Genomic DNA, 25922 nt, shown 5'->3' with positions numbered 1-25922 from the left:
TGAATTGGAAACTTCATGTATACATGTATACGTGTCTTACAAGTGTTATATGAGTGTCGATGTCCGATACACGCCATTTAAAAGAAGTGACCGAATTTCATAATATTGTACAAAATATCTATTAATATTTTTTATAATTAATTTTTTAATAAAATACCGAGTTATTTAAAAAATGCTATAGAGAGTAATGATAATGGGTATGTCTGTTATTGCTAAACAAACGATTATTAAAGATTGATTTAATTTTAAGTGTATTTTATACAAGTAGAAATTAATATGTACTTTTGAAATAAGTATATTTCAAAAAAAAAAAATATAAAGATGCCAACGAAGAAAGATAACTACGAGTTTTACTATTTATACTTATTTTCATTGATGTAAACAGTCATTAATAATGTTAAATGAAAATAAATTTGTTTTATCTTCATCCTAGTTATTTAATGAATATATTTATATTTATTAAATAATTTCATTAAAAATAGAAATTAAACATTAACATTACAAAAATAAACATTTTATTCGATGAATATAATAATTATAATGGTACCTAATTTAAAAAATCAAATACTACTTATATATACACATTTATTTATTTATTTATGTATTCCTATTAATATCAATTCCCAAAATACTTACAAGAGTTATTTACAATTTTTTTTTGTAATTGACTCATAGGAAATAGAAATGTGAAATTGAAAAGAATTCTCTAACACTCTTAAAAAAATTGAAGATAATTTTGTCTGAGAAAAATCATAAATACATTTTGATATTTAAAGAAAAAAAATTCTCTCTAGCATCTTATGTATCTTTTTTATGAGAAGGGATTTGTTTAAAAAATAAAAAAAACATTTCTTTTGAAATAAATTTACCTGCACATAATGAGAATAATTAATTATTATTAATTTTGTAAATAAAGTTGAAAAAGCAGAAAGAATAATTTGGTGGCATACGTTTGATTTATGGAAGATATAAAAAAAGAAATAAATATGAGAGGTTAGGAGTGAAGAGTATAGGTTTTGGATGTAATTGTGAAGAGAAAAGAGGGCAACGTGAATTGCAAGTTTCCGTAAATCTGTAACCGTAGGGGTTGGGGCATATAAATCGCACAGTGAGAAAGAAGAGAGGCAGAAAGAGAAAGGTTTGTCACCCACCTGAGGAAAAAAGAAATTAACATAAACACCATTTTTTTTTATAAAATGGAAAAGAAAAAGAAAGTTGGAAAAAAATAATTTTTTTCCTTAGGGTTTGACTGTGAATTGCGACATCGCGTGTGGCCCAAACAGTGGAATCACCGAATCCGTCAAGTTCGGTCCTCTGGAAGGAAAGATCTGTCCCCAATTGCCCGAAAGTTGCGGATTCTAGAGAGAGAAAGTGGGTGTCAGTAGCAGCAGCTAGAGAGAGAATATTAGATTTTTTTTGAACGTTGGGATCGGAGGGAAAAAATGTGGGTTTCTTCACATTTGGAGGGATTCTGAGGTTCTGCCATTTCTGGGTATCTTTCTTTTATTCAAAGTTTGAAGCTTTTATTATTTTTGTTGCTTGATCAGTGGGTGTGATCTGAATTTTGGTGACTTCTGTAGGTGGTGAATTCTGGGGTGGTTGCATGCAATCTGGCGGCGGCCCCGGTGGTGGGCCGGGCCGGAATCCGGCGGGACGGGCGGCATCGACGTCGTCAGCGGCTGCTTCGCCGTCTTCTTCGTCATCGGCTGCGTCGCACTTGGAGTCATTGCAGCAACAGCAACAGCAGCAGCAGCAGCACATAGGTTCTAGGCAGGTGCGGATTTTGATAGGTTTAGCTGAATTTCTGTGAAAATTTGGTTGAATTGTTTCTTTTTACTAGTGATGGGAAGTCTACTACCTGCTTGTACTGCTAATTCGGATTTTGGAACACATGCGAGTATGAAGAAATGGGCTGTGGTGGAATTTGCATTTAATGCACTTGGTGTTGGGGTTTAGTTAGTTGGTTGAGTTTGTGTTTTTTTTTCCTTTTTCTTCAAGGCGTTCAAGGAGCATCATATGGAAACTGATCGAATTATTGAATCTGGAAATTATTGGTACAGTTTTGTGCTGTTGGTGTTTGTCTATTCCAATCTAGCTTTCTTTTTATCCTATGCCTGCATGCACTCGTCTGTTGACTTTTAATTTTTTTGCTAATTGGTCTTTGGCTTTATTTTTTGTTTCATATGGTGATGTTGAATTATAGGAAACATTGACTATTCTGCATGTTTTTTTTTCTGCACTTTTCTAAGGTATTTCCTTTCAGAGGTTGATGGTGATTGATAATGAATCATCAGGGTAATAAAATTTGGGGTTTATATTATTGTTTTATGGACCCCTCTTTTGCCTTTCTAACTCTCTTTAGGTGCCGTTGTTGAAATTCACGCACGCTATTTACTACTTCGGATTATGAATTCTCCCCTTGTTATGTTCCTTGAGTAAACTGTACATGACAAAGATTACTTATGGATTTTAACTACACAAGGTACAGTTACAACTTGCTGAAAGGTATTTGTGATGATTGATATTGAAGCATAAGGATAATAGAACTCAGGGTTTATGTTCTGGTCTATGAACCCCTTCTTTTGAGTTTCCAACTCTCTTCAGTTGCTGTTATTGAAATTTGTGTTGATTTGCTCTTTTGGATTATGAATTCTCCGTTTGGTCTTTCTTTATGTGTTGAGTAAATGGTTTGAGTGTAAAGGCATTGTTTTTTTGTGGATTGTAACTTAGAAAGCTGCAGTTGCAACTTGCTAAAAGGTGTTATTTCGTCCACTTCTGCTTATCGTCAATTTGTATTAACTGTTTTTGCTGCCTGTCTGTTCTGTTACTTCTGTCTTTATACTGGCTGATCAATAATGGATTTTAACTACACAAGCTACATTGGCAACTTGCTAAAAGGTGTTGATGATGATTAATAATGAAGCATCAGGGCAATAAAACTTGGGGTTTATGTTCTGGCTAACGAACCCCTTTTGAATTTTTAATTATCTTCAGGTGCTATTGTTGAAATTTATGCATGTTGATATACTTACTTTGGATTATGAATTGTCCCTATAAGTCTTTCTTTATGTGTTGAGTAAATGATATGTTTAAAGACTGAAAAATATTGGATTGTAAATAAATAAGCTACAGTTGCAACTTGCTAAAAAAGTTTTGTTTCGTCATCTTCTACATATTGGATTAGGAATTCTCCCAGTCTCTTTATCTGCTGAGTAAATGCTATAAAGTGTAAAGAAACGTTTAATTGCAGATTGTAACTAAATAAGCTATAGTTGCAACTTGTAAAAGTGTTATTTCGTCAACTTCTGCTTATTGTCAATTTGTATTAACTGTTCTTACTGCCTCTCTGTTCTGTTACTTCTGTTTTTATTAGCAAAAGAGGAATGCTCAATGATTGGTATCGTTTGTATCTTGTTTACTTATAATTTTCTATTAAATGCAGTCTTAATGGAAAAATCATTGATGCATTGTCTTCTTTCTCAAAATGGCATGGTCATTAATACATGACTGATTTTCTTTATGATTTATGGTAATGGTACTTCAGAATATGCCATAATTTACAACTATGGTCTCGTTTTTTATTTCATGGTTGTTACTTCAGTATATAGGTCAAAGTTGTTTTTGCTGTATTTCATGTTAATAGTAGCCTGCATAAATCTCCATGAAATTTCTGTCATAACTTTTTAGATATGAATCAGAAGTGGGGCCTTGGGAACTGATTCATCATATGTTCTACTGTGAAAAGTGTGTGTACCTGCATGCGTGTGTCTTGATATCTATGAATTTCGGATTGTGATCTTACAAGTTCTAATGATATTATGAGAATTATGCCTTTTTTGGGTAACCTTTAAACTTATCATTTGTCTTATAGAATAATGACCTTTACTCAACCGTGTACATGTGCAGTCATTTCAACAGCAGCTGCTTAGAAAACCTGAAGGGAGTGAGGCATTTTTGGCATATCAAGCAGGTCTTCAAGGAGCATTTGGGAGTAACAATTTCCCATCTAGTTCCATGCAACTGCCTCAACAGTCTCGAAAATTTGTTGATCTAGCTCAGCATGGATCCAACCAGGGTCAAGGTGTTGAACAACAAATGCTAAATCCTGCACAAGCAGCATACTTCCAATATGCTCTGCAGGCTTCACAACAAAAGCCTGCTTTGGCAATGCAGTCACTGCAGCAACCGAAAATGGGAATTCTGGGCCCTTCCTCTGTAAAGGATCAGGATATGCGAATGGGAAATTTGAAAATGCAGGATCTTATGTCCATGCAGGCAGTAAATCAAGCCCAAGCATCATCGTCCAGAAATTCATCTGACCATTTTAATCATGGGGAAAAGCGTGTAGAGCAAGGGCAGCAGCTAGCACCTGCCAGGAAGAGTGAAGGAAATCCTTCAAGTCAGGGATCAGCTGTTGGAAACATAGTACCTGGAAATATTATAAGCCCCGTGCAAGCTCTGGCAAATCAGCAGAGCATCTCAAACACTATGAATAACCAGATTGCAATGTCTGCTCAATTGCGGGCTATGCAGGCATGGGCACATGAACAAAATATTGATATGTCACATCCTGCAAATGCTCAGTTAATGGCTCAGCTTATTCCATTGATGCAATCAAGGATGGTTCAACAACCAAAGGCAAATGATACTAACTCAGGTGCACAGTCATCACCTGTCCCTGTTTCAAACCAGCAGGTTATTTCTCCAGCAATGGCAAGTGAGAGTTCAGCACGTGCTAATTCATCTGGTGATGTGTCTGCACAGTCAGGTTCTGTGAAAGCCAGGCAGATGGCTCCACCCAACCATTTTAGCCCACCAATCAGTGCTGGTATAGCCGGTACCTCTAGTGACATGGCAGTACAGCAATTCAGTCTTCATAGCAGAGACACTCAAGGATCTTTGAAGCAGTCAGTTCTAATCGGAAATGGAATACATCCACAGAAGACCTCTGCAAACATGAACATAGGTGCAGATCATCCTCTGAATGCAAAAGCTTCATCATCTTGTCCAGAACCGGCAAAAATGCAGTACATCAGGCAATTAAACCAATCTGCTTCTCAGGCTGGAGGTCTGACAAATGAAGGTGGATCAGGAAATTGCACCAAATCTCAAGCGGGGCCATCTCAGACACCTCAAAAAAGAAATGGTTTCACCAAACAACAGCTTCACGTTCTTAAGGCACAAATACTAGCATTTCGGCGTCTAAAGGTTTAATATATTCTTTCCTTCATTCTGTCTGCGGCCTGCTTTATGTTTTTTTGTGCTATTTATGCACACCTAGTGAAATGAAAATCTACTGCATAATATTTAATGGAGATTGTGCTCACTGATTTTTTTTCCTGTGTTGATAGAAAGGAGAAGGTGCACTTCCACAGGAACTTCTTCGGTCCATCAATCCACCTCCTCTTGATTTGCAAGTGCAGCAGCCAATTCATTCTGGAGGAGCACAAAATCAAGAGAGATCTGCTGGACATATTGTGGCTGAACAGCCAAGGCAGAATGAGGCCAATGCCAAAGATTCACAGCATATCCCATCCATTAGCGGAAAGAGCTCTTCAAAGAAGGAAGGCTTTATTAGAGATGAGAGCAATGCTGTAACAGCAGTTCATGTGCAGGCCCCATCTCCCATGATAAAGGAATCTGCTGGAAAGGAAGAGCAGCAGTCTGTTGTGTGCTCTGCTAAGTCAGATCAGGAAAATGAACATGGAATGAACAGAACTTCTGGTAGAAATGAGTTAGTATTAGACAAGGGAAAAGGTGTTGCTGTTCCCCAGTCTTCTGTAACTGAGACAGTGCAACTTAATAAATCCACTCAGGCGAGCACTGTTGCCCAGCCAAAGGATACGCTTTCCACCAGAAAATACCATGGACCCCTATTTGATTTTCCTTTCTTCACCAGGAAACATGATTCCTTTGGGTCGTCAATGTTGCTCAACAACAACAACAATTTGTCATTGGCATATGATGTAAAAGAACTTCTGTTTGAGGAAGGCATGGAGGTCCTTAGCAAGAGAAAGACAGAGAATTTGAGGAAGATTGAAGGTTTACTAGCAGTAAACTTAGAGAGGAAAAGAATTAGGCCAGATCTTGTTTTAAAGTTGCAAATTGAAGGAAAAAAACTTCGCCTTTTAGATCTTCAGTCACGTTTAAGGGATGAGATTGATCAACAGCAACAAGAGATAATGGCAATGCCAGATAGGCCATATCGAAAGTTTGTTAGGCTGTGTGAACGTCAGCGTATGGAACTTGCTAGACAAGTGCAGGCATCTCAGAGAGCTTTAAGGGAGAAACAACTGAAATCTATATTTCAATGGCGCAAGAAGCTTCTTGAAACACACTGGGCCATTCGTGATGCCCGTACTGCTCGCAACAGAGGGGTGGCCAAATATCATGAAAGGATGTTGAGAGAGTTCTCAAAACGTAAGGATGAGGACAGAAATAAAAGGATGGAAGCCTTAAAAAATAATGATGTTGACAGATATAGGGAGATGTTGCTGGAGCAGCAGACTAGCATTCAAGGTGATGCTGCGGAGAGATATGCTGTCCTCTCAACTTTCTTAACCCAGACTGAAGAGTATCTCCATAAATTAGGAAGTAAGATAACCACTACTAAGAATCAACAGGAAGTGGAGGAGGCTGCCAAAGCTGCTGCAGGTGCAGCACGATTGCAGGCATGGTTCATCAATCTCCTCATTAAAATAAAATAAAATCTAGTGGCCTGGAAGAAAATCTTTATTTTTGTGTGCGTATTTTTTAGTTTGTACAATTCATTTGTGGTATCTATTTTTTCATGTTTTCTAATGTACTTTTTAAATTGTTTGAAGTCATGACTGATCCCATTATATGTTTTATGGCTAAAGGGTCTTTCTGAAGAAGAAGTCAGAGCGGCAGCAGCTTGTGCTGGAGAGGAAGTCATGATTAGAAATCGTTTTATGGAGATGAATGCCCCTAAAGACAGTTCATCTGTCAACAAGTGAGTGTCACTCCTTTTTTTGTGTATTTTGAGTTTTGTGCTTTTGGAATAATGAAACTTGAGGTCAGGTTTACTTTTACAGGTAGATGTTGGCTCAAAATGTGCCAAGTGCCTAATTCTAATATTTATCATAATTGTAACGCTTTGATATTGTTTATCTAAGTATTTATTGGTTATATAATAAATACATCTGATTCCTGATGCTTACTATTTTTTTGTCACGTATCAGGTATTACAGCCTTGCTCATGCAGTGAGTGAGAAGGTTGTACGTCAACCATCAATGTTACGGGCCGGAACACTTAGAGACTATCAACTGGTAGGTTGCTGAGTTTCTTGAAATTGTCTATAATAGCTTGTTGTCTTTTGGAGTAAGCTTTTTAAGGATTTGACATGTTATTTTGAAGGTTGGTTTGCAATGGATGCTTTCCTTGTATAACAACAAATTAAATGGGATTTTGGCAGATGAGATGGGTCTTGGAAAAACTGTACAGGTTAGTATTATGATTTTCTGTGTTATCTAAAACCTGAAAAAAATATATGATGTTCTTTCAAGCTGAGGGATTTTACAATTCATATTCAAGTTTGCATTAAGTTGATGTAAAAGATTACTCCTTTTATTTCCATGATATTTGCTCTGATGGTTCTATTATATGAACCTCTTGAAAACAAATATTTTTTCTGTGTCCAGGTTATGGCATTAATAGCCTATTTGATGGAGTTTAAAGGAAACTATGGCCCACATCTTATAATAGTCCCAAATGCTGTTATGGTTAACTGGAAGGTGATCTTTCAATTCTTTCATTTTGGTGATATTTTTTTTGTTATTAAGTGTCTCTTTTAATCGAAAAAACTTTTGTTCACTGTGCAGAGTGAGTTGTATACTTGGTTACCATCTGTGTCATGCATTTTTTATGCTGGAGGGAAGGATTACCGGTCAAAATTATATTCACAGGTAAGTGTGCCAGAGATTATTAATTTATGAGTAATTTAATGTTCAATTCTGAGTTTCTTTTTGTTTTATTTGCAGGAGATTATGGCTATGAAATTTAATGTCCTGGTGACTACTTACGAGTTCATCATGTATGATCGGTCAAGGCTTTCAAAAATTGATTGGAAGTATATAATAATCGATGAAGCACAGAGAATGAAGGATAGAGAATCAGTTCTAGCTCGTGATCTTGATAGATATCGTTGTCAAAGACGCCTGCTTTTGACAGGAACACCTTTACAGGTCTATTTTGCTTTGATACAAGTGCATTGTTGCTGTAGTTTTCCTGTGTACTCATAATGTCTTTTATGACCCAATTCAAAAATCTTCACGATTCTTGAAGTTTGCACATTCCTATTTTCTTGCACAAGCTTGTTCTGTCCTTGGTAACGACTGGGAATGCTAAAAACATTCATGTGCCTTCAACTAATAGTTTTAGCTTTATGAAGTCTCTTTCCTTGAAACATGCATTATATCCTTTATGACCAATTGGTCATAAGTTCAGTCTTCGGTACCTCCATTCTTCTAAATAAAATAAAATTTCAGCACAAGTTACAGTTGGCATTTAAATTGTCTATGCTTTATTCTTAAGGTCCTTTTTGTGAGGTGAGGAGTGTTAAAGATAATAAAATTATTAATATGCTTTTACCTATTAGTTTAAGCTTTTAGGAGTAGTGTTTGACAGTAGCCAAATTTTATCTGTTCTTTTAACAATTTAAAATATTTGTGATGGCAAAGGCACTTATAAGCTGGTGCTTGGTGAATACTGCTGAGCCATTTAGCTTGCCTCTGCCATGAATGAAGAGTTGTTTACACATCTTAACCTTTGTTTATACAATTTTGAGATATTTTATCTGTTATCTATTTATATGAGTGGCTTTAATTGGTAAATTCCTTTTCAAGAGGAGTCAAAAATACCTGATGAGGCTAGATTCAGATCTAACAGGTCAAATCCTTGTCTTGTCATACCTTTCTGATGGGTGATACTAAGCTGGGGTTTGGGTCTAATATTTCATTATCTATAGATAATTTCCTTTACTGTAATAAACTACTATTATAAATACTATTAAGACCTTTTTTTTATCGAAGCTTGAATGTTGTTAATTTGATTGCAGCCCAAAATCTTGCAGCTCATTATTCTAGCAGTGTTCATTTTGTTGTTGCTGGAATGTAGTCAAAGTCCTCTTACTAATAATTCATGTCTTGCTTCAGTAAATACCTGTTATTATATTGACTCGTGTTCTATATGTTAGCTTCATTTAGATGTCTTTAATGATCATCAATCAATTGATAAATCATTTAGATGCATGGTGCATTACAAATCTTGATAAAAAAAATTATGTAAATTTCTCTGCAGAATGATTTGAAAGAACTGTGGTCGCTTTTAAATTTACTTCTTCCAGAGGTTTTTGACAACAAGAAAGCCTTTAATGATTGGTTCTCAAAGCCATTTCAAAAGGAAGTTTCCACTCAAAATACAGAAGATGATTGGCTTGAGACTGAAAAAAAAGTTATCATCATCCATCGACTTCACCAAATTCTCGAGCCTTTCATGCTCAGGCGTCGTGTTGAAGAGGTTGAGGGTTCACTACCGCCAAAGGTTTGATTCCAACTCTTCCTTGACCTTTTACTCTTTTATTTGGTCTTACAATCCTAATATCTGTACTGCATTGTAGGTCTCTATAGTCTTACGATGTAAGATGTCAGCTTTGCAGAGTGCCATATATGATTGGGTCAAATCAACCGGTACCCTTCGACTTGATCCCGAAGGTGAGGAATCTAAGATTCAAAAGAATCCGCTTTACCAGGCAAAAGAGTACAAGACTTTAAATAACAGATGCATGGAGTTGCGGAAAACTTGCAATCATCCATGTCTTAATTACCCATTAGTTAATGAATTATCTACAAATTTAATTGTAAAATCTTGTGGGAAATTGTGGGTCCTGGATAGGATCCTTATAAAGCTTCAAAGAACTGGTCATCGAGTTTTGCTGTTTAGTACCATGACAAAACTTCTAGATATCTTAGAAGATTACTTGAATCTGCGAAGATTTGTGTACAGAAGAATTGACGGGACTACTAATTTGGATGACCGTGAATCAGCAATAATGGACTTTAATAGCCCTGATTCAGACTCTTTCATCTTCTTGCTTAGCATTCGAGCTGCTGGGAGAGGCCTTAACCTTCAGTCTGCTGACACAGTTGTCATTTATGATCCTGATCCAAATCCGAAAAATGAGGAGCAGGCTGTGGCAAGAGCTCATCGTATTGGGCAGAAAAGAGAAGTCAAAGTTATCTACTTGGAGGCTGTTGTTGACAAAATCTCTAGCCATCAGAAGGAGGATGAACTGAGAAGTGGAGGCACTGTCGATATGGAGGATGAATTTGTGGGTAAGGATCGCTATATAGGATCTGTTGAGAGCCTCATAAGGAACAATATTCAACAATATAAGATAGATATGGCCGATGAGGTTATCAATGCTGGACGTTTTGATCAAAGGACAACACATGAAGAGAGGCGTTTGACTTTAGAGACATTGTTACATGATGAAGAAAGGTATCAAGAAAATGTCCATAATGTTCCTTCTCTTCAGGAGTTAAATCGCTTGATTGCTAGGAGTGATGAGGAAGTGGAGTTGTTTGATCAAATGGATGAAGAACTGGATTGGCCCGAGGAGATAATGCAACATGATGAGGTGCCTCAGTGGCTTCGAGCCAATACAAGAGAAGTGAATGCTGCTATTGCTTCTTTATCGAAAAAACCATCAAAGAACATGTTGGGTGGTAATATTGGCATGGATAGTGAGGTGGGTTCTGAAAGGAGAAGGGGACGGCCCAAGGGAAAAAAACATCCTAATTATAAAGAGTTGGAAGATGAAAATGGAGAATATTCTGAAGCAAGCTCTGAAGAGAGAAATGAATATTCTGCACAAGAAGAAGGGGAAATTGGAGAGTTTGAAGATGATGTTTATAGTGGGGCTGATGGGCATCAACCAGAAGAGGATGGTTTAACTTCTGATGCTGGATATGAAATTGCTCGTTCAAATGCTAGACATAATCATGTGGCTGAAGAAGCTGGTTCCTCAGGATCGTCTTCCGACTGTCAAAGATTGGTGCAAACTGTTTCACCTTCAGTTTCTGCTCAGAAATTTGCTTCCCTCTCCGCATTGGATGCCAGGCCAAGCTCCATTTCAAAAATAATGGTACTTGGACTTTCGTTTTTTGATTATTTTATTATTTTGTTTGGGGTTTCTTTGTCCTGTTTCATTTTGATTAAATATCTTGGGGACACTTTTGCAAGGGAGACGACTTGGAGGAAGGGGAAATTGCAGTATCAGGTGATTCTCACATGGATCATCAACAGTCAGGCAGTTGGATTCATGATCGTGATGAGGGGGAAGATGAACAAGTTTTGCAGAAACCCAAGATCAAGCGGAAGCGTAGTCTTCGTGTTCGTCCCCGTCATACTATGGAAAGGCCTGAGGACAAGTCTGGCAGTGAGATGGTATCTCTTCAACGGGGAGAATCATCCCTTTTGGCAGACTATAAATATCAAATGCAAACAAGGACTGATACGGAAACAAAATCACTTGGAGACAACAATGCCAGCAAGCATGATAAGAATGCAACATCATTAAAAAATAAGCAAAAATTACCTTCAAGAAAAGTAGGTAATACATCCAAATTGCAGGGGTCACCTAAGTCTAATCGTTTGAATTGCACGTCTGCTCCTTCAGATGATGGTGGTGAACACCCTAGAGAGATTTGGGAGGGGAAGCCTCTCAATTCAAATGGATCTTCAGCTCATGGAACTAAGACGACTGAAATAATCCTAAGAGGAGTATGTGTCATTATGTAATTAATGTTGTCGTATTTTCTGTTATGATTGTTTTTTTTTTCATACCTCACTCATGGACTGCATGCAGGAACCATTAGTAATCCCAACCTTAATTATGACAAAAGATTAATATTAATATCAATATAATACAATAGGATCTTGAAGGTTTTTCACTTGCTGCACTTCTGAAAATATTACTTTGTTCTGTTTTTCCCTTAAACTTTCTGTTGGCTATTTGAACTTAATCTCAACTCGTTAAATAAACCATGTTGGAGATGTTTCCTGTAGATTTCTAATGTAAGTACATGACCTCACACAACTTGTTCACATGCAGTGCAAAAATGTAATTAGCAAGCTCCAAAGGAAAATAGACAAGGAAGGCCATCAGATTGTACCTTTGCTGACAGATTTGTGGAAGAGGATTGAGAATTCTGGGTATGCAGGTGGATCTGGGAACAGTCTGTTGGATTTACGGAAGATTGACCAGCGGATTGATAGAATGGATTATACTGGAGTAATGGAGCTCGTGTTTGATGTACAGTTCATGTTAAGGGGTTCAATGCATTTCTATGGATATTCATTTGAGGTGAGATTTCTTATCCGTGTTATTGTACAAAGTGAAGGAAACAAAACCTGACTAACAGTATTTGGAAAATTTATGTGTCCAAAGACAATTTGGCAGATATTTAGGCATATATAGCAGGTCTGATTTTCTGTCAACACTTCAAAGGACCTAAAATTGACAGAGACTAGGATTGTTCATGTGATCTCCATTTTTGTAACTGTTAAAAGTTCTGAATGATCATTATTTACAGGTGAGATCTGAAGCAAGGAAGGTTCATGATCTATTCTTTGACATCCTGAAAATCGCATTCCCGGATACAGATTTTGGAGAAGCAAGAAGTGCACTTTCTTTCACCAGCCAAATTCCGGCTGGTACCGCCGCATCCCCAAGGCAAGTGACAGTTGGCTCCAGCAAAAGGCACAGAGCGACCAACGATGTGGAAACCGATCCAATCCCTTCACAGAAGCCGCCATCTGCTTCTAATGGCGAAAGCACCAGGTTCAAAGGTCATTTGAAGGAGTCCAAGACTGGAAGTGGTGGCAGCAGTGCGCGTGAGCAACCTCAGCAGGATAATCCTCCAATGCTTACTCATCCAGGTCAGTTGGTTGTGTGCAAGAAGAAAAGAAATGACAGGGAAAAGTCATTGGGGAAGGGCAGGAGTGGATCAGCATGTCCTGTTTCTCCACCTGGTGCTATAAAAAGTCCAGGGTCAGGTTCAACTCCAAAGGATGGTAGATGGGGTAGTCAGCCATCTCAACATTCAAATGGGTCTGGTGGGTCAGTTGGTTGGGCAAATCCTGTAAAGCGTTTGAGAACAGATTCTGGGAAGAGGAGACCAAGCCATATGTAGATTTTTCATGGAGACAAAGGATGGTATATAACTGAAATATTTATCATTGGTACTAGTTTTTCAGGAAGAGCTTTAGTTGCCTTGCCTTGCCTTTCATAGGCTTTAGCCCATACTCTGTTAATATAGAGTTAGTTCTTCAATTGTATTCTATAGCTACCTCAATCAATGGGTTAAATTACAATGGTCAACAGTTTTTTTTTCTTTGGATAGCTGCATCTTGCAGGTGATACTTCTCTTTAGATAGCTCATGAATGTCTTGTATAGTAACTTCTTGGTTCATAGTATGCCATACAAGGATTAATCTCTACAAGCTACACTTACTCTTCCTAATGATTTATCTATATCAAATGCATAAACTATCAAGTTAGATTGGAACCAATAGTAATCAGGTTAATGATGTCTAGGGGGGTCTGGTTTGGAAAAATAATTTATATCTTATCCTATTTTTTATAGTTATAAACACATGGAAGGAAGTATGGAAGAACTTCTTTATGTTTGTATCAGTACAGGGAAATTTTGTTGGTGGTTTTGTGAGTAAGCAGAAGTTTGATTTGTTTTTATTAACTCATACTATACTATGATTACTTTCGATTGTAAATCCAAACTTTATGTTATTTTAGGGTGTTATTTTAGGGTTTTGTAAAAAAATAAATAAAAGATGAAGATAGGAAGATACTGAAAATTCAACATTAATTAATTTAAAGATTAAAGGACGAATTCAGAAACATATATATAAATTATTCAGCCCTAGCTTGTTATTTTTCATTAAAGATCGATGGACTAATCCCTATAATTCAACCTTCATTATTGTTCCTAATTGATTAGTATGGACAAATTACATTTTGAAATGAAATTGAATCAAATTAATTGTAGAAAAATAAAGAAAAGTAGGATAAAATATTGTCTAAAAGAAAAAAGTTATAAAGGTAACTTTAAAAGTATTTATTTTAAAAATCAACAAATTTATCATAGCTATCATTTATAATTGAATGATAATGTAAAAATACTTTAAATTGTAAATGCATATAATCTTTACTTAAACTAAAAGTATAATTTTCTTTCATAAGTTAAAATTATTTTTAAACCATTTAATTTTTTTTTACTTAAATAAGGTTTTTAATAGTTTGTTGGTTTGGGTAAGTAGGTTTAATACAATATTAGTTTTTAGTACAATAAAAAAAACTTTAATCTTGCTAATTTTATTTAAAAGGTAAATAAGCAAGCACATGATTTTTGTAATTGTCATATTTATTTATTAAAAAGAAATCAGTGTTAATATTAATTAATTTTGAATGGAATCTTTTACCCTCTATTTTTTGTCTTATAAATTTAAAATTCTTAGTTACTCATTCAATATTACTTTTCTTTTAATAAAATATAATGTTAATTATTAAAGAGGAAATTATATACCTTATATACTTCAATAAATCTTCTTCAAGGCAACCTAACTAATTGGTAGTGTTGCCATGCTAATACAAGATTCTAGTGACTTTTACTATATTAAGCAATTTCTACAAACCCACGTTACAATGAAATTTATCTCAAACAACAAACATAATATATTAAAATAGAGCAAATTTTCTCCCATTACTTATGCTTTGTTTTTGAGCTAAGAAATTTATTCTAAGCTTGTTACCACAATTATTACAATAGTAAAGAATCCTTTATAGAAGTGGATAATGAATAATTTAGAAATAAAACAGCATGAATCGTTGTCATTTGATGACAAGAAATATTTTTTTATGAATTTTTTAATATTTTCTTATAAGATTTATATGTATTGCACGTCTATCTAAAGCAAACCATGCTTGATTGTGAAGATAAATGGGAATATTCTGTATAGCTTTTTAACTTTAACACGTTTGTCAAACACACTTAGTCAAGGGACTCACAATTTCACTTAACTTCTTTATTTTATTTCTATATGGTTACTGGTTTCGAAAGTTAACCAAATTTAGTTAGAAGAGTTGTAAGAAAATAAAATTCTGGATTCCATTTTTAAGATGGTTTAACCTTTCAAATGAGATAAAAAAGAAAGAGTTAAATATGTTTGTAATTTCTGTAAGTAAAACTGAATTTTATCTTTTGACCAAATTGTAGAGTAATTGCTTTTTTGTGTTTTTAAAAGTTTTGAAAAAAAATCTTTGTCAACAGACAAAATTAGCTTGTTTGCTATGTGACAAATGAAGTTTCAGGTATTTGATTTTAACTATTTATCTAGTTAGCATGAAATTTTCCATCAATGAGAATTTGACTTTGACTATTTTTCCATACTACATCAAATTTCAAGAATTTAATACATATCTATCCAACTCTATTTTTTTTACATTTTTTTATATTTTTTTTAAAAATATATTATAATTAATATTTTTCTTTATATTTAAATTAGATTTATCAATTTTGAAAGTATAGATAATTTTTTATTTTTTAAATGTACTTTTTCTAAAAAGATATTATGTCTCAATCCAAATTTTATTTTCTTTAAATTTGGGAATGCACTAAATGAAACAAATCTTCATATTATAAAAAGATTTTACCATAAAAGCTTCTAGAAGAAATAAAATACAATTCAATAAACTTATTTATAAATTAAATTAATTTATGCACAAGTTTAAAATATTTTTTTTAATTATATAAAATAATTTATATAAATTAGTTTATATATAATATTTATTATAATAAATCTTGTAATATAAACAAAAATATTAATTATAATCTATTTTTAAATATTTTAATCATTTTTTATAAAAAAATTTATTCTATGTGAAAAAATTAGAGCTAAATATAAAATAAAAATATAATTATAACATATTTCTTTTATATAATTTAAAAAAAAAATTAAATATGTTTTTAGTCCGTACTGAAATAAAGAAATAGTCAAACCCATATCTCCTTCGCTGACATAGAACTCCACTTGCTTAAGAGGATTTCAAGACTTTTCAAAAGTATAAAAAAATAATCAGTATACAATTTCATTTCAGCTATGGATAAAATCAAAATAAATAAAAAAATCAATTGAAGTTTTATATAAAAAAAAATGAACAGTCTAAAATTAAAAATTATTATTTTTAACTCCTATTAAATAAGTAAATTTTGATTATAATTCTTATAAGATTTCTTATGAACCTAAAAGGTAAAACAATGTCTAAATTGGACAAAATTTAGGTGTAGTACCAATATTTATAATAAAATATTTCATTTATTATTGAAAGGAAACTATAAATACATGTTTCAATAAACTTACAATTCCTCTCTTGAAAAATGAAATTTGTTTTTTTTTTTATATATTAGAATCAATTTACAATAAGGTAAACATAAATATTTAAAAGATTGTATAAGAAACTGTGCAAATTAATTTTTATATAAATTAATTTTAACTTATATAGAAACTATTTTTTTATATTTTATTTTTTCTTTCTTAAAAATGAGAAAAGAACAAACATTTTAAATTACTTAAAAAATGTTATATCATTCTTTTATAATAAATATGTTTTTTTTCTATAAAAACTTATTTATTTCCAACTTCCTATCATATGTGCAGATAACACAACAATATCATTAATAAATATTTTTACTCTTATGAATTTTACTAATTATTGATCTGAAGAGAATGTTTAAGAAGTTAATAAATAGAATTTCATTAAAAATAGATTAACAACATTAAATGTAATTCTGTCTCACTATTTTTGTTAAGAATTAAATGATAGAAAAATCATCTGCTAAAAACAATGTTGTCAACAACCTGAAACTCTTTTCTTGAGAGTCAATGTTCTTCCCAAATCTCAAGTCTCAAAGTCTCATATTAGCTGTTATTTTCCTTGAAATGAGAATATATTCTACAAATCTCAAAAGTCTCACATAGAAAACTTCACTAAATAACAATATTATACAAAAAAAAATGTACTTCAATACATGCTCAGACTTCAAATGTGTGGGAATGCCACATTGTTAAATAATTTTTATATACTTATTACAATTTTTTTATTAAAGTTTAAATATATATATATATATATAATTATTGACTTTGAACCAGTTTTAGAATTTCATTGGCCGAGATGAGTTTTGAAAACATTAGCTACTTGTTATTAGGTTAATTCCATGTTGCACTAACTAGTGAGGAAGAGTGGTAAATAGAGAACAAGATTCACATAATTTATTAGAAGAAACATAAACCAAATACAAAGAGTTTGATGTATGTGCTACATTCTTAATTAAATTATCATGGCTAAACAGCACAATCACTTGAAAGTGCCCTAAACATGAAATAAAATTGCATCAGGAAATCAATAGTACTTTATTTACAGCGACAGGAAACTAGAAGGAAGGAGACTTTTCCCCCTTATCCATAACAAGTTCACATGTGGTGAGGTGAATTAACAGAAATAGAACATCATGTACAGATAAAATACAAAGTTAAGAACAGGAAATGCAAGCAAGTTAGGGATCTGCTTTACCAACAACCTGTTCATCACTAGAATCATATTCATCTTCACTCATCTCCTCATCACTGGATTTCTCTTCAGTGACTTCTCCTATGTCTTCAGGTTTAGCATATTTCTCGCAGTACTCTGACATTGAAGTCAAAAACACATCAGTAGTCATGTGTGAATTGAATAAAAATGAGAAAACTTGATCGTTTCCAGAAAAAAATAATCAGAGATTGGTTCTCAGAAGGATTCAAAGCTAGATTAATTGTTTTGGAAGTGACACAGTCTAACAAGTTAGATAATCACAGCTATACTTTTGGATGTCTAATGGTATGCAGAATAAAATGAAATGTGATAAAGTTACCACTTCATTGTCCTTACATACTGGAAAGCATGAAATAGAAATTATATGTTTGGTTCCATCCTTATTTAACAATTCAAACAAAAACCTAGTATAAATATAATTCTATTTCATTACACCCTACTTCATCCTTTTCTTTACATCCAAACATAGCCAAAAGGATGGTGTAGTCTGAACTCTAGAGTAGAAACATTCCATTAAAATCTGGTTTTGTTTTGTAATTTCAAATTTATTAAAACTGTAATCTGAGCATATACCACTGCCCTTCATTCACAAATATTTTGCCAGAGATAAAAATTCTCACCATCCCATACTTTTAACACCAATACAACTGTTAATAAACCAAGTTTCCTCGAATTTCTATAACGCAATCCATTAAATGATTATAGGACTCTCCATCCTTTCTCGTTTTTATCCCTCATTTTTATGTTAAGGATTTGATGGTATGATAGAAGGCAGTAACATGATATTGGTGACAGCTGTCAACAAATCAGTTCTGTTAATGGATCAGACCTTGCAATGTTAGAAATTTATGATGCAGTTAATAGAAGAGCAACAATTTGTTTTAATAATATTCATAAGATAATTGAATGAAGTTAAGAATTATTAAAAAAATGAAGTTCTAACTGTTTGTGAGTGTACATATATGCACATCCAAATGAGTGCATATAAACTAATGCAAGAAATGCCTAGTTAGAAAATGAGCAGAGAGGATGGATACCTTTAACCCTTAGCTCATAAGCAGATCGGTCACGCATCATTAAAGCTGCAGCTTCTCCATTCAAGGGATCTGATGGATTGGGATACAGCAGAAGTTGTGGTAGAAAAACCTCAAACACATTAACAAGATCTGGAAGGAAGAAAGTAGTTTTGTTTGACATACAAAAACAAACAAAAAATGTCAAAAATATTAAACTTTGAACAGTCCACAAATTTTCTCAGAAAATTTATTGAATTTCATTACCAAACATAGGACTCCAGGTTTGATTGATAACATCCAGACAAACTGATCCTGACCTGAAATTATTGTCATCGAAGATTATCAGATCAGACACTCTGAAGCACAATTATTTTTGTAGCAAATACATATTAAGTCACTCAAATCTCAGAACATTACTACTATGTGCCTACATCTCATCAACATTAGGGTGATAGATCTTGTTGACGAAGCCAATGGAAGGAGATTTATAAGGATAAGCATCAGGCAACTCAACTCTCACTTTCCACACACCACCAAGATAAGGACCTGCAAAAAACCATCAAACAGATAAGAAGACTAAAGAAAAAGGAAGCTACATGATACAGAAACATTGATAAGGATCTCAAACCAGGAAAAAACAACAATCAAAGGTGAAATTAATAACTATGGTGCTAAAGCTGATACAGGTAAAAAACAACAAAATATAGCTGGCACCAATCCTTTTCTGGCTAGACGTCAGTTCCATATTCATACTAACAACACCACAACAAGCAAAAGGGAAATCAATAAGAAAGTACAAAAATCATTTGCAAAACTAAAGAATCAATAAGAAAATATTGCTGTCCCAAAATCTATTAACAGAATCCACAGAAAACACACAGCAATTAACACAACAAACAGAAGGGGTAAAAAAAGGCATCAATATAATCTTGTAGCTACACAAATCTAAAGCTACCGAGGTCAAACAGCTATCTCCAGGAAGAACACAGCAACGAAAAGGGAAAAAACCCACAAAAGCAAAGCATCTAACTTGATGAGAAGAAGCAAGAGAGAAAGAAGAGGGAGGAAAGGGAACTCACTGTCTTTGGGTCCATGGAATTGCACATAAAATTCTTGCATTCCATCATTAATCATCTCCACCTTGTAATCACTCATCATCCTAAGGAAAAGAAAAGATAAAGTAGACCCAGAATCAGAAAGAGAAGGGGAAAAGAGAGCATTAGAAAAATATTGAAACTTTGATGGAATTGAGGAAAAAAAGGATTAACAGTTTCATCAAGTCCATCTCTCTGCGCTTGCTTGGGGAAGACATGGTTTTGTGTGTGTTGGTTGGTCCTTGCTTTGCCTTTTTCCTTCTCCTCTTTAGCCTTTTCCTTTGGCAAGTGGAGAGAGAGAGAGAAAGACAGAGAGAGAGAGAGAAGTTGAGATTGGAGACTCTGCTGAAAACAAGTAAAATTTGGTTCAGACAGCAATCAGCACAACTAGCAGATAATAATAATAATAATAATAATAATAATAATAATAATAATAATAATAATAATAATAATAATAATAATAATAATAAAACCTCTATTATAGATACTATTAATTATTTTCCTCAACAAGTTTATACTATACTTAAAAATATAAAGACAATAATAATGATGCTGACGATAAATTCTCGTAATTTATTTTTAAATTTATGAATTTTAGTTTAAAAATCTGATCTTGTACACTATTTTAATTTTTCTTTTCTTAATATCAAATAATAATATATAACAGAATACCAATGGGATGTTTTAGTTTACTTTCAGAATATCACATTCATATTGACTGTTATTATAGTTTTAAGTCATTTTGTTATATACACTAATTGTTAAGAATGAAAAATGGAAAATACATTAAATTAGAAAATAGGAAGCAGAATTTTAAGACAATAGATTAATAAAAAATTAAATTAAGACAAGTAACGAAGATGAGGATAGGTGTTTCTAGCACATTTCTGCACTGCATGAAACAATCATATTTTTTTTTTATAAATTTTTTCATATTAAACATTATTGAAACTTGACTTTAACATTTAGTTAGGTTGATATTTTAAACAATAACAATTGTCTGTTAAAAAATATTATTAAAAAAAGTAAAAAGAAAAAAACAATCATATTTTGAAGCTCTTAATTTTGATGTGTTTGAGTTGTGATAAAATATTCATTTCTTAACCTATTTTATATTTTCTTTAATGAATGATAATCTTAGTTTTTATTTCTATGTAATTATATAAAAAAATATTAAAATAAGCTTAATTATTTTTATACTTTATGTATAGAGATATTTTAAAGTGAAAAAAAATAAAAATATTTTTAAAATATTAATATAAATAAATAATTTTTTATTGAAATATTATCTTCTTCTCCATATCCTTATTTTTTTTAAACCAAAATGTGGAATAATTTTTTTTATTGTTATTAACATTAATTAACTTAATTATTGGCAATGTTGTATTATAATAACTATAACTATCATTATTTTTTATTTATTGTTAATTTTATTATTATTTGTCAAAGTTTTAAATTGTGAATACATCATTATCTTAGATTTGTCGTCACAAGTTATTTAGGGATAACAATCTGAACTAATTCATCTTCTATTTAGTTTGGGAAATATGAATTAGGTTGGTCTGTCTCGCATAAAAAAATGTGAGTTGATTTTATTATCCCGTCTCACATAAAAGTTGGTTTGTGGGCTAGTTCAGATAAGAAATGTTATTTTAATTAATAAAAAATAAATTTTTAAATATAAATTTTGAATAAATTTATTTTTATTTATTAAATTACTTATTTTTCTTATTTAATGAATTATGTAAATGGTCTCACATGATTATTCTCACGACACATGCATAATAAAATATGGGTGAAAAGAAATTATTATGATGTTCTACTTTTCAATAAAATTTAGATGGTAATCGTACTAATAAATTAGCTAATAAAATATTTCATTAAATATATACATTTTTAAGACAATATATTAAACACATGGTTATTATTCTAATTGAAAAATAATATATATAATATATATAATACTATATTTAAATTTTATTATAAAAATAATTTAAGTCCAACTATACATATTGGATGAGTATTGAAACTTAAATAATATATGCATTTTAGAAAAACAAAAAAATATTATTAAATATAACAAACCATCAAGCATTATCGAATTTTGTAATGGTGTTATGAATTAGGGATTAAGAGGAGTTTCTTTTTTCACTTCTATGCATTTTTTCTTGTACCCCTACTTAAAAAATACTCAAATTATTATTTGACATTTTTCATTGAACGTTTTTTCTTTAATTCTAAAATGTAGAATCCAGAGACTTCTCAAGTTATAGAATCTAGAAGTTAAAATTTGTGTTTCAAATTATACAATATGAATTACACTATATTCTGGATTGCACAATCCATAATACAAATTTTGTTTTCCAAATTGTAGAATACGGAATGAATAATTTTGGAATTTTTTTAAAGTATAAGGGTGCATGAAGAAATTATAGGGGTACAAGAAGAAATTTTTAGAGTTTTAAGATATGCAAGTTATGCGGGTCGACTCGCCTCGTATTTGACTCGCATGAATTGTGAATTATGTAGAATAAGCCTAACTTGACCAACATATTAAAATAGACCATCCACCCAATGATTTTTCTTATCGAATCACAAATTGATCTCCACAACCTGGTCCAAATTACCATCCCTACCATTATTACAAATACTTAAGCCTTAAGGTCCAATCATTTCATCTTCATCTAAAAGTAATAAATGTTTGAACTTAGGCACTCTAATATTTAGGGACCTACCATTGAATCCTTCTGTGACTACAAATGTTTTATTTCTTTCATCAATGATCTTTCTTGGTGTTACTTAGGCGTATTTATCAAAATCTAAAGGTGTGATTGAAAATGTTTTTTTATAAGGATTTTCACATGCTTGTTCAGAATAATTTTTCTAGCAAAACATCCTATGTTCTAATAATGACACATAATACATGTCTAAATAAGATTTTCTTTTTTGTCTCGTAAAGTAAAGTTACTTTATGTAGTAGTTTTAGAGAAGTTATATGAAATAGCTTCCATAAATTAGCTCAGGCATAAGCTATTTTGAAGCTAGGAGAAGTTAATTTAAACTTATGGAGAAGCTATTTTTTTTTCTATCCTAAATGAGCTTATGAAAAAAATTGTCCAAACAAGTCAAAGTGCAACTTCTTGTGATTTTTATTTAGAGGAATTATTACCAATTATAAACCTCCATCAAAACTACAAGATTCTTTTATTTACTGAGTGTGTCATCCAATCTCTAAGTATATCACATATAATCAATTCTCGCAAAAGGCTATGCATAAATAACTTTAAGTACTCCTCAAAAATTATATTTTAACTATTGTTAAAATTCATAATAGAAAAAAGTTGTTGGAAATTATTTAGTGTCTAAAAAAAAATGTAAATGACATAATTCATATATAAAGCTTATCTTATAGTCTATCACACAAATACTTAGAGAGGATAATAAACAGACTTTTAAAATGAACATTGTACATTTTTTTTTTCTGCTTCACTGAATGGAAGTTTAGACTTTTATTTAGTTTAACAACTATACAAATAAATTTATGGATTGTAAATACATTATTTAGTCTTGTTTTCTCATCTTAGATCTTGATCTCTTAAACTACTTTCTTTGAATTGAAATAATAACTTATAATAAAAATTGATTTTGTAACCAATGAAATAATATTCTTAATTTACTTGGAATCCATTCCAAGTCAACTTTTACTCCATTAGATACTAAGTTGAAACTTGAGAAAACAAATGTACATCACAAGCAACTATCAACAATTGATGAGTAAGCTCATTTATATTACTATTACTTGATCTGACATAACTTATGTTGGTAGTTCTGCACCTACAACTTTTCATTTGAACACACTCAAATGATTTATAAAGACTCTATTGAGTGTGAGATTGTTCTAACGAAGAATGACCACACTCAAGTAAATTGTATAGTTCTCCATTAATTTTGATTTTCCTAATAGTATTCTTAAGAGAATTTTTGTTACAACCAAACAATCATGCAAATTATAGTCAATCCTATATTTCACGAGTGAATGAAACATATCAAGATTGATTGTCACTTCATCTGCTAGCAAGTTAAAAATTAAATGATTGAAAGTGGTTATATTTAAAATCATGATCAACTAGATGATCAACTAGATTATGTATTTATTATAGTGATGCTTAATATACAATTTTATTATTTAGTGTACAAATTTGGATAAATGATTCATCTAGATAAAAATCCTAAAATATTGAAGGAAAATATAATTTTTATTTTATTTATTATATCAAATAGTACCATAAAATAAATATTATTTATTTTTTTATAGGTAGGAAAGTAGGATAATTTTTTATTTATTATTGAATGAAGTAATGTCAAACTATAAATTTAGTCTTCAAGTTTAAATATATTCATTATAATAAATAGTTTTTATTTCATTGTAGCAACTAGAGATCTTCAATCAATACAAACAATAAGGTTGTAAGTTGTATATTTATACGACATAAAAAATAATATATAATTCTTATTTATTGATTTATATTTATAGGTCACATCATGTTTGGATACGTAATAAACTATATTAAAAAAAATATCATATTATATTCGCTCAGAGTTCTAATAATATTAGTCGTTAACCTTGATTATAAATAATGTTATACCAAAATTTCCATACTTTGAACGATAGATAATCCATAACAAAATCATAATTAAAAAGAAAAAAATCTTAAATCTTTTCTGTCTTTTTCTTATGCATTTCTATGTCACTCTTTTACATGACTTTCAGGTCTCAAATAATACCATATTGTGATTAAAAAAGAGGTTTTGGTAGGATTTTTTTATTGTTCTTTTATCAAAATTAGTATTTCATTTTTTTGATTTACAAAATTAAAATTCTACTGAAAATTGGTTAACACATTTAATAAGAGTAAAATTCATTTTTATTTAAAAAGTAACATTAAAAAACACTACATATGGAACACCCAAAAATACATCTAATTAGTATAATATAAGTTATATAGATTTCTATTCAAGCATAGAGTATTTCAAAAGGTTCTTAATACATGATTAGAACTTGAAAATAAAAAAATTTACAATTCATAACTTAAAATGAGATTCTAAAGCCTTCGAGATTCTCTTGCACCTCTATGATCATTTGCTTGTGTATATACTACAGTCGTGACAGTTCAAAAACAACAAGAAAAGCAAGGGTAAGCTAGTGAAAATAAAATTTTATAATATACACAATTAAATCAAAAAAGAAAAATTACATGAATCAATTTTCGAATTATTCAATCTTCTTCAAATCCCAACATAAAACAGTCACATAGATCTCACATTGATCTACACATCTAGGATATTCAACAAACAAAAACGCCTTCCGAAAGACCCGTATTAAGTAAGTCCTACCAGATCCAAAGATTACCAGCGAATCCAAGATAAAGGATCAAGGTAAGTTCAATACAACTCAAGTCGTGCATCTCATACGTCACGGTGTACATGAACTCCCCCATCAGCTTCTCCCCACCTGATATCTTAGTCTATGTGACCTAGATCATCAGTGAAGCTCAGGGACCTCTGTTACCACATAAGCATTAATACTTAATACACAACAAACATCAGTTCATATATTATTCCAAATGTATGAATTCAATTCCATACCATTTTTATCAGACAATATCATTCAAAAGGCGATCCACAACTTTCAAGAATGTGTATATGTATGCTACAAGGTTAACTTAATTTTATGTATATATCGTCAGAGTATATCCATATTTTAACAAATGTAATAGATAGGAAGACAACACAGTATTATATTATCTGATAGACAAAAAACTTACGTCTTATATATTATTAAACATTAAACAAATATTATAATCTTCCTTACCAAATATGACTTTAGTTGAGTAGTTAATAGTAAATGTTACACTCATCCCTTACCATTTATACAATTAAAACTGTTTTGTTGCATTTTATATTCCATATTACTAAATTTAAATTACTACTTCTATAGTTAGTTCGATTACTTCTGTGGTCACGAATTTATTGTTATGCTTAGGTTAGTCGTGTTTTCTTTTTTTTCCTTAGAAACATTAATGTATCCGAGATGTAAAAATGTATTGTTTTTTTAAGAAAGTTTT

At 31.7% G+C, this 25922-nt stretch overlaps 2 protein-coding genes across 2 annotated transcripts; one reads left to right on the top strand and one right to left on the bottom strand.

Annotated features, from left to right (window-relative positions):
• The first annotated feature begins 996 nt into the window (after positions 1 to 996).
• Positions 997 to 13525, top strand: LOC137826870 (chromatin remodeling ATPase BRAHMA). Its single transcript, XM_068633020.2, has 15 exons — positions 997 to 1492; positions 1581 to 1774; positions 3907 to 5208; positions 5352 to 6671; positions 6861 to 6973; positions 7203 to 7290; positions 7379 to 7465; positions 7663 to 7755; positions 7843 to 7926; positions 8002 to 8205; positions 9320 to 9562; positions 9639 to 11165; positions 11264 to 11803; positions 12135 to 12386; positions 12616 to 13525. The coding sequence occupies exons 2-15, from the start codon at positions 1604 to 1606 to the stop codon at positions 13213 to 13215; spliced, it is 6624 nt and encodes a 2207-aa protein (XP_068489121.2). The 5' UTR covers positions 997 to 1492; positions 1581 to 1603; the 3' UTR covers positions 13216 to 13525.
• Positions 13526 to 17346: 3821 nt separating this feature from the next.
• On the bottom strand, positions 17347 to 20176 carry LOC137825646 (ubiquitin-conjugating enzyme E2-23 kDa). Its single transcript, XM_068631370.1, has 6 exons — positions 19972 to 20176; positions 19783 to 19862; positions 19135 to 19249; positions 18968 to 19020; positions 18725 to 18853; positions 17347 to 17783 (listed from the first exon to the last, which is right to left on the bottom strand). The coding sequence occupies exons 1-6, from the start codon at positions 20013 to 20015 to the stop codon at positions 17653 to 17655; spliced, it is 552 nt and encodes a 183-aa protein (XP_068487471.1). The 5' UTR covers positions 20016 to 20176; the 3' UTR covers positions 17347 to 17652.
• Positions 20177 to 25922: the final 5746 nt, after the last annotated feature.

The sequence above is a fragment of the Phaseolus vulgaris genome, chromosome 8 (assembly GCF_051622355.1).
Source record: "Phaseolus vulgaris cultivar YP4 chromosome 8, ASM5162235v1, whole genome shotgun sequence".
Lineage (NCBI taxonomy): Eukaryota > Viridiplantae > Streptophyta > Magnoliopsida > Fabales > Fabaceae > Phaseolus > Phaseolus vulgaris.
This window is presented reverse-complemented; position numbering and strand designations above follow the sequence as displayed.